Source organism: Musa acuminata, chromosome BXJ1-2, assembly GCF_036884655.1.
Source record: "Musa acuminata AAA Group cultivar baxijiao chromosome BXJ1-2, Cavendish_Baxijiao_AAA, whole genome shotgun sequence".
Classification (NCBI taxonomy): Eukaryota; Viridiplantae; Streptophyta; class Magnoliopsida; order Zingiberales; family Musaceae; genus Musa; species Musa acuminata.
In genome coordinates, this window is record NC_088328.1 from 21,185,689 (window position 1) to 21,203,218 (window position 17,530).

Here is a 17,530-nt window from a genome sequence, read left to right on the forward strand (position 1 = left end):
AAAGCCAAGAACACAGTTAACTCATATATTCTTTGTCAAGTTCCAAAAGTCATTCATATTTCACAATTCATATTCACAACACTACTAATCTGTAGATTTATGTGGTCTAAGCAACAAAAAATTTTAAGCAATAGAATCTTCGATACCGATTGGTCTTTTAGCCGTAGCACTTAACCTTCGTAAGTTAAAACAATTCTAAATTCCAAGATCTAATCAGATTCATGGAGACAAAACAAGTCTCTCCTGCAACATCAAGCATTATTCCAAATAACATTCGGATTAATCTTATAATGAAAATACCATGCCAAGCAAAACAGAGATAAGCCCCTCATTTCAATTAAGTAAAATTTTTGAAGCTATAGGTGTTTATCTGTTCTAAATAAACCAAAGGAGGGGCATCTGTTTCATAAATAAAAGTCTGTGTTACAAAACTGTGTCAATTATGATCCGATATTCTTCCCTGCTTTCTCCCAAATGGCCTAATGACTGCTTTCGAGTGTGGTTTTGCCTCTGCTCCTTCGTCGTTCTCGACTTTATCATTTCTGGGTGTAATTTTCAAAGGATGGGCTTCAGTGTTGAAAACCCACTCATCGAATGAGATGACCGACGGTGGTGAGAACAAAAGGTAGAGGTACTTGAGTGTTTCTGCAAGGAAGAAGCTCTGCATCATGTTGTCCTTCACACCCGTGTTGACCTGGAAACAGAATGGCAGAACATAAGTCCAGATGATTAAGGAGATGCAGAAAGGGTGGTTTTATTCATCTCAAACGATATTTGAACTTATAGAGCGGTCACTGAGGTAGTCCACCATGAAGTTAGATAATTCTGGTAAAGAGGAGTTCATGTATCAAAAGCATGAACAGAAGTACCAGAATAGAGCTATCTTCAAAATACGTATGAAGGGAAAAACAAAACCATCATCAACCCTGTCAAGCTACCATATACAAGTGAAAAGAATCAAACAGAGCCTGAAAGCAGTCCGACAAAGCCTGAGAGCATGAATTGAATTTCTTGTGACACCAAAAGTGTCAGCTGGCTGTCAGAATGTTCCATTTGATACTGTTCAGCATGTTGCAATACCAGCAAAACAAAACCCCCTAAAGAAGTAAAAAATAAATCTTTGTGGAAAAAACAAAAGGGACAAAGAAGATGAAAAACCTGATAATATGTTCAACAGACATTCCAAAATTTTGCTTAATCCATAAATCATCCTGTAATAAACCTAAAGATATTTCAGTAAGTCATCCCATATTGAAAGAAATTCGATGATGAATTTGTTCAATCCTAACCAAACTGAAGAATCTAACCTACAAATTGTTTCTGACTCTGCTTCCTGCAAAACTCATCTTATTCGACTGGATACCTAAGCAAAGGTCTTGCAGCTGCATCACATGTATATGGTAATTTGCTCTAATAGCAGTCCACCTAAGGGAATAATGCAGCTGTAGCAGTAAGAGCTACAGCACAAACATGGAAAATGATCCAGTGAAGCCAAAAAGAAGGCAGTCAAAAGAAGGTTAAGACACATACCTAGCAGTCTTCTAACTGGAAACATAGAATGATAAAGACAGGAAGGAAAACTCTGCGATACAAAACAGTGTATATTCTAAAAGAAACAAAAACCTACTCCCCAAGGTTGGCATTTTAACCCACTTAATCCTATGGTCCAGAAAGCAGCCCCTGATTTACATCTCTCCCAAGCTTCTCTCTCAGTTTAGCAGAGCCAATGCAGAGAGCAGCAATGACAACATGGCTCTTCTTACTCTCTTTCTTCCTCTCCTGTTCTCTTTTTCATTCTCCTCTAACCAAGAAGAAGGCTAATGGCAGCAGGCACGGATATGAACTGATGAGGGATGGAGTGCCTGGATGTGTTTTTTTTCCAGGTAACAGTGGTGTCAATGTATATCAGTAGAAGGCCCTACTGAAGTGATTCTGGACCTATACCATCTTTCCTTTTTGTCTTACCTCTTCTTTAAGATATTGTTATTCAGAAATATTTGTACAATCTCTAGCAATTCAGATAACAACTACATTCCTTTCTAGTTGCAAACCAGAAAATTCCTAGGTCTACAGTTACATGGCTGTGATACTATATTGATTTGACCTTAACTTGCGCAAGCTTTCATAAGAAACCCAACTTCAATCAGCTACCACAACAAATGCAGTAACTATTTGTCAATTTTCATACTTCAGTGAGCTCCAAGGTCGATGGGAACTCATTTACCTTCCTTATCCCAAATCAATATATGGGTGCATTTTATCAAGTAATGCATGATAAATTTCTGAAAAATAACCACTGAGTAATTCTTCCACATAAACATCCTATGTTATTGATATGGTAAGACTTACATCCTTCAGTCCAACATAACCAGAATCGATACGAGAATTCTTTTCAAATGCTTGAAATATGTTCCAACCCCATTCTTGGTATGTTTTGTTCCCAGTGAAACGCCATAGGTACACAAGTGACTCAACAGTCTCAGGTCTCAGTATATTCCATGAAGTGCCAACACTCATGTCCTGCAATAATATATCAGAAGCATTGTAGACAGATAACATGACTTGAAAGAGAAGTTACAAACAAACAGTAATCTGACCTGTCCACCATGAAAGAAGTAGTTTTCTCCTGCTAATTTTGTTGGAGTTGATTGATAGAAATTATAGCAAGTCCAAACAAGCTGCACGAACAACACACTAATTGGAAATAAAAGGCTAAAAAGCAAAACACTAGATCAAGCATGATTTGAAAAAGAAAAGTTTAAGAGAATTGGATTTATCATCTTCATTTTAGAAAAACGGCCATCTGTTATTAAAAATCGCTTTTCAATTTAAAGTATCAGCTGCAAAAAATTTATCGGAGTATGTTGTGAAAGCCAGATCTGTCTTTTATAATCTACAGCCCAACTTTAAGGTATAACAGTTAAGTTCACAGGCTGAAGATAAGCGGACTTGAACAGCTGCATATCATTAAATAAATAACTTATCGAAGTATGTTGTGAAAGCCAGATCTGTCTTTTATAATCTACAGCCCAACTATAAGGTATAACAGTTAAGTTCACAGGCTGAAGATAAGTGGACTTGAACATCAGAAATCCGCCGCCACAAGGTAAACCGCTACCTCTCTTTTTTTTTGTTATCACAAATCACAATTACAAATCACCAAATATGATATTCTCAAACTATAGTGCACTACAGATAACAGCAGATAGTCATTTTCATGTAAGTCGTTCTATGACTAGTCAAAATTATAAGTTAAAATCTTGACAATCATAGGCTATTTCACCACATGATTCAACATGTTGAGAATTAAAGGGAAGTTAAAAGTGAATATATAAAGTTATAAACATTTGCAACTTTTAGCAACTATGTACGTAATGCTACAGCTTGGAAAGATCAAAGTGATTATCTTTTACCTTTTTAGAATTGGTGTTTGATGAATGACTTGTTAGAGGATGCAACAGAAAAGAAAATCAACTTTTATCCACCTAAGATGATTTTCACTTAGAAGCAAAGAATTTTTTTATAAGAAACAGTCCCTTGTAAAAAAATAAATAAAGCATCCGAAAACCACAATGATCCATATACCCAAATTAGAAGAGGGTAAAAAAAGTTGAAGTCTTGCTTGACCAAACTTTGCAACATAGAGAATGCTTGACTGAACAATCAAATCAAAGCATCAAGAGAAGGCCAAAATAGAAAAAGGAAAAAGGAACAGTTAAGATGCAGCATTCTAGGTAGAACATTTTGGCTTTAGATTCACAATTAATCATGTAAAATAATTCACAAATCTACAATTAGTAGACTAGCTATTCCTGCACTTGGGTATTACATGGATCTGGCTGAAACATAGTTTTGCAGGACCATGGTGCTTCATATAGGATAAATGACCATAAAATTGAACTAGATTTTATGTAAATGAAGGGACAAGGAGACTAAAATATATGGTCCAAAAGAAGTACCTCTTTTGAAAGAGATAAAATCTTTTCAGCTTTTTCAGAGCCATATCCAGAGGATCCTAAAGCTAACATGCCCGGAACAAAGCATGCCAGTTCATCCATCTGCTTCAATAAGAAATACAATGTTAAAATAAATAAACTGCAAACTTAGAACAACATGATTTAGGTTATTTTTCCTTAAGGCAAGTAAGAAGCATACCTTGTTGGAAAGAGAGCCACCATTTTTCTCACAGATATATGAAAAAGAAGATGGAGTTGATTTCCTAATCAGGCTCAACAAACCTTCCATTGATGTTTCCCACATTTCTCTGTGATATAATTATTCATATTATTAGTGAGTTATCTGCCACTATAATTCCTACCGTAGAACTAGAGGTTCAGAAATGCTTGCTGACAGGCATTCATATCCCCAAAAAAATCAAAGGTAACAAATACAGATATGCCATAATAAGTTTTATGATAAAAGGACTTCAGAGCATTGATATGCAATAACATAAACCACCAACCTATAATGCTTGACAGCTTCTGTTTTGTTTCCTTGTATCCACACTTTAAGTAAATACTCATAGAAACTGCAAACAGATTAAGTTTACAAATAGAATACATTCTACATCAGATAGTGAGATTTTAACAGTATGACAAACGAATAATGAAGAAGACAGAGAACAATTCAAGGACAGATGAAGTAACAAAACTCAACAATCACAATTATAGCCAGTCCATAACATTACAGATGAAGAAAGCTTGTATCACCTATCACCCATTGCACCAAATGTAACTGTTGAGTATGATGCTGCTGCTCCTGAATGAGGATTTATATATATGGGAAGTAAACCATCGCTAGGATATGTCTTCTGCAGTTGCCTGATGACCTTCTCCGCCTGTGAAAATGGCAAAATGATACAAAGAGGTTCCAGTACTAAGATCTTTCTTTACCATCCTTTGTACAAAATCAACAACCATGTCATAAAAGCATTTCTGAAACAATCGGATCAACAAAAAAAAAATTGCTAGCTATAATTCACATCTCTCTTAAATGGCATACTGAGAGGCTGCCCCTTGACAAACAATTAAATCAATAAAGTATCATATGTGTAAAGTCACTAAATAGATTTTACTAGAAACAATAAATAATTCGGACATTACGACTTTGTTGTTATTGTTGACGATGATATACCTAGTCAACATTATTTATCATGGGATGAAACCAAAAAAAGTGTAGATACATACTGATTAGAGATAATCCACTGCAAAGTTTATCTACAACAATCCATTAAAATCCTAAAAATGTGGCTCAACAGTTGAAACAAACAAGTCAAATCAGTTATTACTGTAATGATCATCACAACCCTTTTCCAGATATCACTGAGTTGAAAAAGCTACAAAAAAGGATCTACTAGAAACAACAACCAACTTAATGTAATCCATCAAAGAGATGCAGAGTCCTAGCCAATATACAGGAGTGCAACTACCTGCTTAGAAGTGCCTTGACAAACCAACTCGTATTGTGAATGGTAAACCAAAGTTTAATAGAAGTACCTTCTGCTGGTATTTGGGGTCTCCTGTCCTTTGGGACAAAGCTATAAATTCGAGCTGCTCAGTTCCAGAATCTGCTAAAATGCTTTCTCCCTGCAAAAAGAATATCAAAGCAAACATATTACATAAGGAAATTATCAGTAAAAGGCAAGTCAAAGATCAAATAATCAATCATGACCACAGAACAACATGCAGAAAGCAGTGAAACTCAAATAGAAGAAATTAGCCACAATCATGAATTATCTGAAACATAAGGAACGAAGACCAAGGTTCGCAATTTCGTACCATATCGAAATATCGAGATCAGCTCGGTATGGTATGGTACGAGTATACTGAGTGGTATGCTTTGGCGTACCACTCAGTGTGTGTGTATATATATAATAAAAAAGTTAAAAGATTAAAAATAAAGGGCAACGTCGCCTCGTTTCTTCTCCCCGTGAAGCCTCGACGACGTCGTCACCGAGGCTTCTTCTCCCCGCACGAATGAGGAGAAGTCACCAACAACGCCGAGACCACGTAGCCTCAGACGAGGAGGTGACATCTCATCTGCAGCATCCAGAGAGGGAGAGCAACGTCGGATCTTCAGGTTCTCCCTTTTCTTCTCCCTTCTTCCTTCTCCCTCGGCTAATACCGTACTATAGCGGGCGACGAAGGTCGAAATCAACCGTCACCGACCGATTTCGCGTGGTAATGAGGCGGAAACAACCCTAATCGACGGTACCGCCCAGTATGGGTGGTATCATTCGAAATTAAAAACCCAGACAAAGACACTAAAAGAACTCTAAGAATAGCAAAAGATCTAATATCTATTTCAATAAGTTCTTATGAATGATGCTATTAATTGAGTTACATGTTTCATATTATGGATTTCCAATTATCAAGATAATTACAGGTAAAGAAGTCGTGAAATCGATGTATAAAATAACGATTAATGATTATATCCTAGGAGTCACCATGAAAATATACCATATCTAACCTAACCTTCTCACATTCATTGAATTCATATTTTCGTACTAACGAAATTATAATGTAGACAATTCCAAGTTTCAAATATTTGAAAATTAAGTAATTGAACATTGACAAGATTAAACAAAAATGCTGACAGAAGCTCAAAGTAAACGTCCCCTAGGAAAACTTCTCCATATGGACTAAACAACAGCTTCCTTAGTCGAGAAAATATTGCTATTCATTTATGAATTTCAACATCAAAACTACAAGTTAAGAACCTGATATGAAGAATAGAGTTCTGAAATTACAAAATTCAATATGTTAACTATTAACATATTATTTAACATAAGAAAAATTTTGATCACACATTTCAAAGAATAACAAAACGGATTTCAAGATGTACCCCAGTCCATCCATGGTTATGAGGATTGCCATGAGCCAAGTTGATTCTATTGTATGGAATGCCAGTTGGTGTGTCCCATGCAGGTAGCAACCTATCAGCAATGTCTTTCGCTTTCTCCAGAAATATCTTGTCCCCAGAAAGGTCATAAGCACTAAGAAGTCCACCAACAACTCTGAAATTTGAATAAATAATATGGGCTAGATATGAGAAAATATATACACTTGGAGAAAATTAACAAGGCCACTTAGCTCTCTTATCCTGCAATGGCATGATGCATTTTATAATATAAATTAGGCAGAACTATAATTGGATATATCAAAGGTAAATATGTTCGACACAATACCTAGAAAAAAAGATAACAAATCATAAAATTAAACCTTATAACGCCACCTTATGGTTGTCTCGAAAACACTTGCTACATAGTCTTTGTTGAAATCTAACGAAGTTGCAACCCACCTGTCATAGACCACCAGTGAGTTAGAAGAAAACTTAAACAAGCAACAAATTTTCAAATCAAATGTAGAGTAAAATTAGTTGCTATGTATATTTTTGTTTTTGTATAAATAATCTCATAAAGTTTTCTTTGATATTATTTTGTTTCACACATAACACATGAAAAAGTTCCTATTTGTTTTTTTCTCAAGGGAAAGTACAGAAGTGCACAAATTGTCAAAACATTTGCTCATAACAGGCAAATATAAAAAACAAAGCCAAAAGTGGAAACACACTTAACACAAACAGAAGGAAAGCTCGCAGCAAATTAAATGAACTAAAAAAACTAACATGGTGCTGTTACAACTTACTCTCTAGCTTTCTGAAATTCATCTTTTAAGCCCATTATGTACAGTGTATCAAGAGAGTCCACAAGAGTTGCTCCAAGACCACCAAAACTATTTACACCATTCTTTGTTTGAGGCTGGTCACAGAAGGAAAGACATCATGTAATTGATGTTGAAGCTTTAGACTGAAAACTAAGGGAAGTAGTTGATTCATGATTGAATAAACTCAGATCTCTCGATGCTACTGTGTTAAACAACCAACCTGAAGTTCATCTTGGCCCCAAGCATACTTTACATATGAGTTCCATGCATGAAGCATAGCCTCTTTAACTTTTTCTCTACGTTGATTGTTAATGGGATCAATTTCACTTTCCCAGACATTATCATTGTGAGTAACTTTGTCAGTTGTATGAGTAGAGTCTTCCCTCAACTGTTTCGAATCGCCTGCATTCCGCACCTACAGGAAGCAACAGTTGAAGAAACATCCAAGAATCATTCAGCTAAAGGCACAATAGGAATAATAATAATAATAATAATGATAATGATGATAATAATAATAATAATAATAATAATAATAATAATAAAAGAAATGGTATTTACCTGATCCTGCAATCTGTTCAATTGTTCCTGAAGTTTGGTGATCTCTGCCTGCACGTTACATCATATTAGACTTCCTAGTAGTCTGGTAGCACTTATATGACGTACTCACTTATTTGAATATTTAAAGACGGAGCAATTTCACAGGCAGACAAGAAACATGGCGTATAATCTCCTGATTGAAGCATGTATATATGAAAATGTATTCTTCGTAACATCCATTTAGGTCTAGAGTCTAGAATAGCCAAAAGGAGTCATTTTTATTGAACTAGTCATCAGGAACAACACCATCAGATCCCCTAACAACACCCGGTAATGCATGATCAAAATGCAAAAATATCAATCAGAGAATAAAGGGCTCCATCGAAAACTTGTTTATAATAAATCCAATCGACATAAAGTGACTGAAACACAGATCTTCCTAAGAAATTAAAGAACTCAAAACCTAGCCCGAGATCCAAAATCTGAGCAAGAACGGAGAAGGGCAGAAGAAAGCCAGGGGAGACCTCGTGCTCCCGGACTAGGGATTGCCGGTCCCAGACAGCGAAGGTGGCGACGACGAACACGATGAAGAGGAAGGCGAGCCGCTTCGGCCGCTTCAGGTAGTAGGCGGGGTGGAGGTACCGCCACCGGCTGGAGGAGGAGGACCGTCGGGCCATCGCATCCCCCGACGACGGAACCCTGCCCCCGATCAGAAACCTAGAACTCGTCTTCCCTCTCAGCCCTCTCTCCCCCCGCGATCGGATCTGCGCCGCGGCCCGGAATTGGGTAGACGAAGAACACGAGTTTCTTCCGCTGGGGTCGCTTTTGAAGGAAGACTTGACTCGTTCCCGATCCCTCTCTGGACGAAGTCTTCGGGCCCCACCACAACTTAACTTGTACGGCGAGATTATTATTATTATCATTATTTCTATTTCTTTTCCTTTACCATTATTATCACATATTTATCATTAGCTTTATGTCGTAATACATCAAAAATGTAGAATAACTAAAGGATATTGATGTCAATTGGAATTTTTGCTAATGCGATTTAAATATGCTAGTTTTTAGATTTCATAACTTATATTTGGAGAAATAAATATAAAAATCAGTAATTATGGAAGAATATATATATATATATATATATATATATATATATATATATATATATATATAAATGCATGATAATGTAATTTAATTTTTTGTTAAAGTCACACAGCGTCTTGCGTGAATCTTGAAGATTCCAATCAAGGCTTCCATCCACGCAAATCAAAGCACCACGATCGAGGAAGTGCCCTTCAAATACCGGCAGAACACTTCTCCATAGTGAACGAAAAAGAAAAGATCACAGTGATATTTTGCAAGATGAATCACCCACAAATTAACATTTAACTGTAACAAGGTTGCCTTAGTATTAATACCAACAAGGAGCCAGAAAGATCCTAATATTAACTCTCAGAATATGGTACATGTTAAATAACATTACACAATCTGGAAGGGCCAAGGAGGATTAATTCCCCTGTTCAACCAGCCATCTCTTCTTCACTGGAGGCTTCGGTTCTGATGGCACAGCACCTCTCATGATGTGTCATGACCATTGGCTGCCACAGCGATCGACTGGGCGATGGCAGCTTCGGCAGAGTTGTTCTGCTGCAAAGATGAGTAAACGAAGGGGATGATCAGATTAAATGCGATATTGTCGGGTTATATAATTCCATGAAAGAAATGCAGAAGGCCAAGAGAGATACAAGGATGTTCAGAGATTTGATCTCTCTGTACAGCGATGTCGAGATCACTTACCCCTTCTTTTGGTTCTGGCGAAGCATTGAGAATAGCTGGAGATGGATTTTTCGATAGATCCCTCATTATTCCCTGCAAATACAGCAACATGATCTAAGGTTAATTGAAAGGCAAGTCATACACTCATACACGCACACAAAAAGGAAAACTTAATTTTCAAACCTATTTTATCATTTTCCACTTAATATTGGCGTGGAAAATAGCTAAATAGAATGCAAATGCATATTGACAAATTCTTCCCTCAAAACATTACCTGTTACCTCTCTTTCCGAGAAATAAAACTAACCATTCCTCATCATATCATAGTATCTACCCAAGCAGATTATGCAACACCCTAAAAGTTACTTTGGTTCCATTTCTTCAACCTAAGTTCAGTGATTTTTTTTTGTTCAGGGCAAAATTCTCAAGGGCAATATAGTGTAATTAACTAATATCATAGTCTACAACAAAAATTCAAGCTAATTTCAATTTACTAGATTGACAATGAGTTCACTATTGAATCACTAGAATGTTAGGCATGCTATGGAACTGGAGAGAGTCACTAAGACATTTTTGTAAAACTTTGCTCACAACAGAATATGCAAGGTAAAAATTGACAACTTCATGTGATGAAACTTTAACTGCCAAAAAGATGTTCCTTGATAATGTTAAAATAATCAAATGTGTTACATGACAAAAGAACAGAAATGAAATATTCAAAAAACTATGCTCGGATTCAAGCTTTCTCAGGATTTTTATAGAATGAGAAAGATGCCACACTTGTATAAATATGACAACTCTCACAGGCACACTAAAATGCAATGTCACTGTATACATAACACAAGAACAGTAAGCAATGTCAATATTAAGAAAAGGCATGATGGTCATGTTTTTATCGTATGCTAATTAATATGTACGGCACATATGAGAAGTATAAACACCCTTTGAACAAAGAAATCAAAACGAGAAGCTCACTACAAAAAATGAAAAAATGAATGGAATAACAAAAAACAATAACACTTGACAACAAAGGTTTAAAAAATAGAGATCAAGATTGGAATCAAAATCAGGATTGGGAAAGGTTTCAATGGAGTCATATCTAAATGATGAATTACAACTCAAGGTAAAATAAATTCAACAAAATTAAAAAATGGACATATCAAACAAATAGAATGTTAGCTATAGAAAAAACATCAAACATGAAAATATGTGAAATGTGTAATCTAGTAAAATGTGTAACCAATAACGATAAGAAAAAACGAAAATTATAGAAAACACAAAAAACAACTGATGTTTTAGATGTTAGAGAATCATAGAAATGTAATATATTACAAAAAACTTTGTCAAAAATAAATTTTATTTCACTAAATAGAAACAAACCTAATTTTTAGTTTTTACATGTACATAAAAACCAATGCAACAATGAATATATAGTCAATATTTAACCAGTAAAGAAAAATATATCTTTTATTCAATCAGGTTTTCTGCTTTTCTTTCAAGTACTGGCTCCTTTTCTCATATTCTCAAGAACTTTCTGTATTGTCTGTGTAATGCCACCTACTATAGTCTCTGAACAAAAAAATTATTCAAATCATCAAAGAGGAGTTAGCATGTCCAGTCAATGGACCAATCCCTCCCTCCCTCCCTCTTTCTTCATAACAATGCACAATCTCAAGCTCTAAATGCTGAATCCATCAGGATCAACCTATCCAAACAATTCATCCAGATTTGTTTATCCATAAACGTCTCTCATAAAACCAAACCTGTTGCTGGTGCCTCCGCTATCCCGAGATCAGCTCCAGCTGGTTAAATCCAGATTGTGGTCCACTGGTTTTTTAAGCTAAGTTTGATGAACAATAAAAAGAAGTAAAACAAGGAAAGTAGGATACGTATGCCCCAACTTCATCCCACCTGTTCTCTACACTGATCAAGGATGAACTCGTTTTGTCAGGAAAAGCAACCATATAATTACAAACCAATATGATTCAAAATAAAATGCAAATATGCTTGACGATGTTAAATATAAAAGAAAAAAAAAACAATATATCACTCAATTTAAAGAATCAAAACATATGGACATTTTAACACAATTTGACAATCCATTCCAACAAGCATGTAAATAGTAGAATAAGAAATAACTTATCGAGGATTGACAACTATCTCATATAAATTTATTTTATACAGCTAAAACAACTTAATGTCAGCTTCAGATAATTATAATTGCATAAAAGATACAATATTCTTAAGAAAAATGTTTTGAATCAATAGTTAAATAAGCATAAGTTTATCTAAAACAATGCATCAATACCAGCAAAAAGAGGCCCAGTGAATCAAACAAGAATTATTACTCAAGAAGAAAGCTAAGAAGACATGAGATCCAAGACAATTAGCATATTCTGAGAGTCTACCTTGTTTGCCCACACAAGTCCACATGCATTACATAAAGTCCTCGGTCCATCAGGCCCACGGCGCATCATCGGCGTAGACTTTGCATTGATGCCACAGTGGTGACATCTGTGCAAATTCAGAAAACAATTATGTCAGGTATTTGAGGTTGAAGCAATTTCCAATATTCTATACATAATCAATTATGCTTAAATGTACAAGATAAATAGTCATTAGAAATTAGCAATCACTAGCTGAATATCATTTTCTCAAATGTTACTTATCACATGGATATTAAAATGAAATAAATCAACTGGCAAATTGAAACAGTTAACATTTGATGTATAAGAACACACTGGCCTAACAACTGAACTAAATATATTAAACTGAACTTAACAATTAATATGTTTTGTTCTTATGTATTTTTCTTCACATCCTCATTCAATAAAATTAAGTTGGATGTATTGCAACATCATGATTTTTTTCATTATTTTAAATGCCTTCAAGTTTTCAGATCAACATTTGGATATTTGGCTCTTTTAATAAGAAATACATTAAATGTGTCTTACAAATGCTTTAACTGATTAGAGAATTTCTAATCTCAGTCATTCTTCATTATCAGCGTAAACCATTTTTATTTTAAACAAACTAATTAAGACAACTGAATACCTTCTAAAACACATCACCTCCTAATATTTCACACTTCTGAAAAATCCAGAAATATGAAATCAATCTGAAAACAGAAAAGCAGAATCCAAGTTATGGACGGTGAGTATTTAACTAGACATTGTTAAAGTAAAGATGCCTACGCAGATGCCGCTGGGATCTTATTCTCTGGAGAACCCCAATTTTGGTTAGCATCAGAAGTGGTAGCACCACCTGTGGAATCTTCAGTCTTCGATTTAGATGATGTAAATTGACCCCTATTTCGTTGCATCCTGTATTACAAGTTGGAAAAAGAAATTAAAAATCATCATATAAAATGAACAGTAAGGAAAACAGAGAACAAGCCAAATGAGCAAAAGACTGGTTTTCCATTTCTGCAACAAGTGGCACATGGTGGTCATTAAGCCATGGCTCACACCTCACATCCCACAATATAATGTGCTAGAGCACATAGCACATATCAGTGATTTATGCAAGAAACCTACATGGCCTGGGGGTATAAACCTGAAATGGATCATTCAAAGTTCAAACAACTAATAGTCTTTACATACATACATACATACATACATACATACATACATAAACACATATACATACATACATACATACATACATATATATATACATACATATATATATATATATATATATATATATATATATATATACATATATACATATATTTATTTATTTATATATGTATGTATGTATATGTATGTATACATATATATATGTATATATTACATGAATTTATTCTTATTATAGGTGCATATAAACACTATGCACCTATATATTCTTTTATACAAACCAATGAAAAGTGCATACAAGTCAATATGTTCCCAAGAATCATACACAAAATTTTATTTACATGGATATACAGAGAAAACACCAATACATTAAAGTAATTTCGATGGCTGCTAAAGCTTTTCCAGCCAAATTGAGTTTTTCTTTTTGATTCACACTCTTTACTAGTTATCCAACTGAAGAACTTGAAGTGGCACCTTTTTAATTTATATGGTGAAAATGATTGCTAAATTTTCTAAATTATTTTTCTCTTATAAATATTTTAGTTAAGACAATCCTGCACATCAACATTAATACACTTAAAGAATGCAATGAAAACTTTACTAAACAATGATTGGCAACAATATACTTCACTTACCAAAAGTTCAGGTCATGCTCCATGCTGTTATCTTTTTTCCTGCTCTTAAAAATATATACAACAAACGACATGTATAACTGTCCATCTTAGAAGGTCCATTTGATGGTCACCACCTATTTTTAATAATATAAAAATGAGGATATGCTATAAAAGGACAGTCGCATCTTTTATTATCATTACTAATTAGGTGAATTTACCAGAAGAAGACTCCAGTTTCAACAAATGACTAAAAAGAGTGGCAGGTCTCTGAACAATGACTAAGGGCTCTAATAGGATGTTGTAGACAAACCAAACATCTGAACTCTATGGCCTCCATCCTCCATTGCAAACAGTAAGCTGGTTCAAGAGGAAGTAAGACGATTTTTTTTTTCATCTGCATCATGAATTTGTTTCTTGAAAAGTTAGATGTTGAAAAACGCTGTGTTTCATTTTAAAAAATGATGTTACCAAAAATAATATTTCAGGCATTTGTAAGTTTGAAATTCCAAAAGTAGAAAATACAAAACCCAAGTAATGCCAATGCCACCACAATTACAGGAAACCCTTCATAGTCCTAAAAAGAGTAACATTTAACACATGAATTCTCAACAAAAGTGGCAAACAAAAAAAACATCTCCGTGAATTTGTGTCAGTTTCATAACTACCAAAATGACAAGGCAATTATTAGCACATCCAACATATTTGTTGATTGTGATAGATTGCTGTTTTGATGTAATTAAAATAATACCAGTAAACTAATATATAATTAATAAGCATTCCTAAGACTATTAAGATCTCCATCATGGTTGTTTTTAAGAAAAAGGAACCAACATACCAAATTGGTAAAAGAGGTAACATAACTCGGTCTCTTAAGAAACATTTCAAGAAAAAAAGCAGTAACGACTTCAGATTATGCACCCTCCTACCTCAGCGCGACCTCTTTGCGAACAGTGTAACGTATTTTCTTTTCAAAATTCCGCTCTTTCCGCTTCTCCCGGAACCGCATCAAGGATGCAACTCTATGTGGAACATTCATGCGCTGTCACATATCAAAGGTAACTCAACTGTTGGAGCAGCAAATGCACGCATAGGAAACAAATTGACAACTTGTAGTCAAATACAGTGCCTTGTTCTGCAGAGAAGATGATGGAAAAGGATTCAAGCTAGTCTGCATCTCCCGACCTCCTAGCAACAAAAGCACAGCTTGAACCTGTAGAATCCAACAGAAAAGAGAAATTTCAACAATCACGGAATATTAAAAGGTATCTTTTGAAGATTCGATCTTTAGAATTGAATTAAGTGAATCAAGTACGCGTGGTAAAAATACCACCTTTTCTGGGGATACGGAATCAAAAACGAAGACTTCTCCCTGGAAAGAGAGCGTCAGCTGGTTACCGCCCACTTGCGGCGCGATCAGACCTTGGGCATCACCGAGATGACTCGGATCAGCCGGCTCTTCCGTCTCCATTCCCTCGTTCTCCACGGCCCCAACCCCATCCTCCTCCATGCCATGGCTGCCGCTGCTGTGATCCGCTTCGTGGTACTGCTGCAAGGTCTGAGCGTCGGCAGCCGCAATCAACTCACCGCTACGGCCGACAGCGCTGGGGTCGTCGATCTGAGCCGGAAGAATCACGGAGGGCAGGACATGGTGTTCATCCGCCAAATGGTGCATGCCGAGGCCCCGGAATCGACCGGCGCCCGCCGGCTTCGCGTCGGCGGCTGGGTTAGGGTTTCCGCTCATCCCCAGATCTCTCTCGCGCGCTCGAATCCTCCCCAGCCTTGTAAATTTTGGAGAAACACACCAACAAAACCGCTTTAGAGCATGGGATAAACTCACAAGAAATTGAGGAGAAGAAAAATGTGGGCTTTTCTTAATATGTGTGATCGATGGAAGACCGGGGTAGTCGGGAGACGAATCGACTACTCTCAGAGACACCAATCGATCAAAAAGGTTTCAGAGGGAACAAATCGAGAAAAGGATCGAAGAAGAACCCTAAATTCCTTCAGCAAATCGAAGACCGAGGAAACCCTAGAACGAGAGAGAGGAGAGAGAGAGAGAGAGGCAGCCGGGGGGCGGGGGGGGGACACAGGAGAAGAAGACGATAAACTAAAATGCGCATGTTGACATAGAACAATTATGCGGTCGTATAAAGATCTGACGACCCACGCTCATCCCTTCCGCGAAGTATGTTGATTCTAAAATTTCATAGTATATTATATACGGTAGAAGGATCCACCGTTCATTATTCGTTATGGAGGGTAAATTATTTACCCGCATATATTTATATTTGCACACACTTGCACGAAATCGTTCGCATGCGGAGGCAACCGACGCCGGTCGTGCGAGAGTTGCCACGCGTCGTGAGATGCGCTTGTAAGTTCACTTCATTATATGGACGGAGAGGATGAATGAAGGAGGAGGATCAACGGCAGAACGACTGTCTCAACGCGGATATTTACGCGAACCCGGTTGAACCAAATCCGCTCTGGATTGATGCTCCGCAATCGAATCGAACCACTTGATCAACGTGGGACTAAACCCTCGCCGTCCATCCTCGGGTTCGGGTCAAGATAGATCAGGTTAAATTGGAGACTAAAACAGCATACTTTTCTTTGTATATATATATATAAAGAAAACTACTCTTGATCCTATTTTATGCTCCTCCCAATTAGATAAAACTAACCTTTCATGTCTGTCTCTGGATTGGAATCCAAGCCTCGGATTTAGTCAATTGTTGCTTGTAAGCTCGAGTGTCCTTCATCCACCTTTATGTTCAGCTGGTTGCTATTAATTAAGGGAAATGAAACACGCAAAAAACTATGGTAGACTGCTTGAATCAGTGATCAAATACAACAAAAGAAGTTTGCCTGAGTGACTTAGGCATGTGTTTTTAAGACTCAATGAATCTTAATAGATCAGTCATATACGAGGTGGAATGGTGACAAAAATGATATTGAGAAAGTAACTAATTAAGCCATCGACCAAGTGTTTGTGGTATTATCTGTATATAAACTATAATTATGTTTTTTTTAATTAATATCAAAAATTAAAATCAAATAATCGTATATTAAAGTTTAGATGTACGATTTATAAATATATTAATGTTCGATCTAAAAATTATAATAATATCGATATGTAATGAGAATTAGATTTGTTTCTCTTCTATAGACTAAGATGAGATGGAAGAAAGTTTGTAATCTCCCTTTTATATTTCATCACATAATATTTTGTTAATTTATTGATGAATCTAAGATAAGTAATTAGGAGAATTCATCTCATTAAATCACCTCCGAAGGAATTTCACCATAATTAAACTTTTTTACTATTGATTAATAACCATAATTAATTTTATAATATATC

The 17,530-nt window shown here is 35.8% G+C and overlaps 2 protein-coding genes across 3 annotated transcripts; both read right to left on the minus strand.

Annotated features, from left to right (window-relative positions):
* Positions 1-258: 258 nt before the first annotated feature.
* LOC103971982 (mannosyl-oligosaccharide 1,2-alpha-mannosidase MNS1) lies at positions 259-9,020 on the minus strand. The gene is made up of 14 exons (XM_009386158.3): positions 8,726-9,020; positions 8,223-8,270; positions 7,885-8,079; positions 7,647-7,759; positions 7,234-7,299; positions 6,844-7,015; positions 5,496-5,585; positions 4,710-4,837; positions 4,463-4,528; positions 4,156-4,264; positions 3,960-4,058; positions 2,598-2,678; positions 2,350-2,520; positions 259-694 (listed from the first exon to the last, which is right to left on the minus strand). The coding sequence occupies exons 1-14, from the start codon at positions 8,876-8,878 to the stop codon at positions 437-439; spliced, it is 1,749 nt and encodes a 582-aa protein (XP_009384433.2). The 5' UTR covers positions 8,879-9,020; the 3' UTR covers positions 259-436.
* A 534-nt stretch (positions 9,021-9,554) lies between these two features.
* On the minus strand, positions 9,555-16,275 carry LOC103971989 (GATA transcription factor 20). 2 transcript variants are annotated; one of them, XM_009386179.3, is made up of 8 exons: positions 16,162-16,275; positions 15,500-15,947; positions 15,296-15,379; positions 15,096-15,208; positions 13,172-13,300; positions 12,386-12,491; positions 9,999-10,070; positions 9,555-9,848 (listed from the first exon to the last, which is right to left on the minus strand). In XM_009386179.3, the coding sequence occupies exons 2-8, from the start codon at positions 15,908-15,910 to the stop codon at positions 9,777-9,779; spliced, it is 987 nt and encodes a 328-aa protein (XP_009384454.2). In that variant the 5' UTR covers positions 15,911-15,947; positions 16,162-16,275; the 3' UTR covers positions 9,555-9,776. The 2 variants fall into 2 exon arrangements, with proteins under 2 accessions (XP_009384454.2, XP_064947438.1); XM_065091366.1 differs by having other exon boundaries at positions 9,555-9,845; positions 15,500-16,245.
* Positions 16,276-17,530: the final 1,255 nt, after the last annotated feature.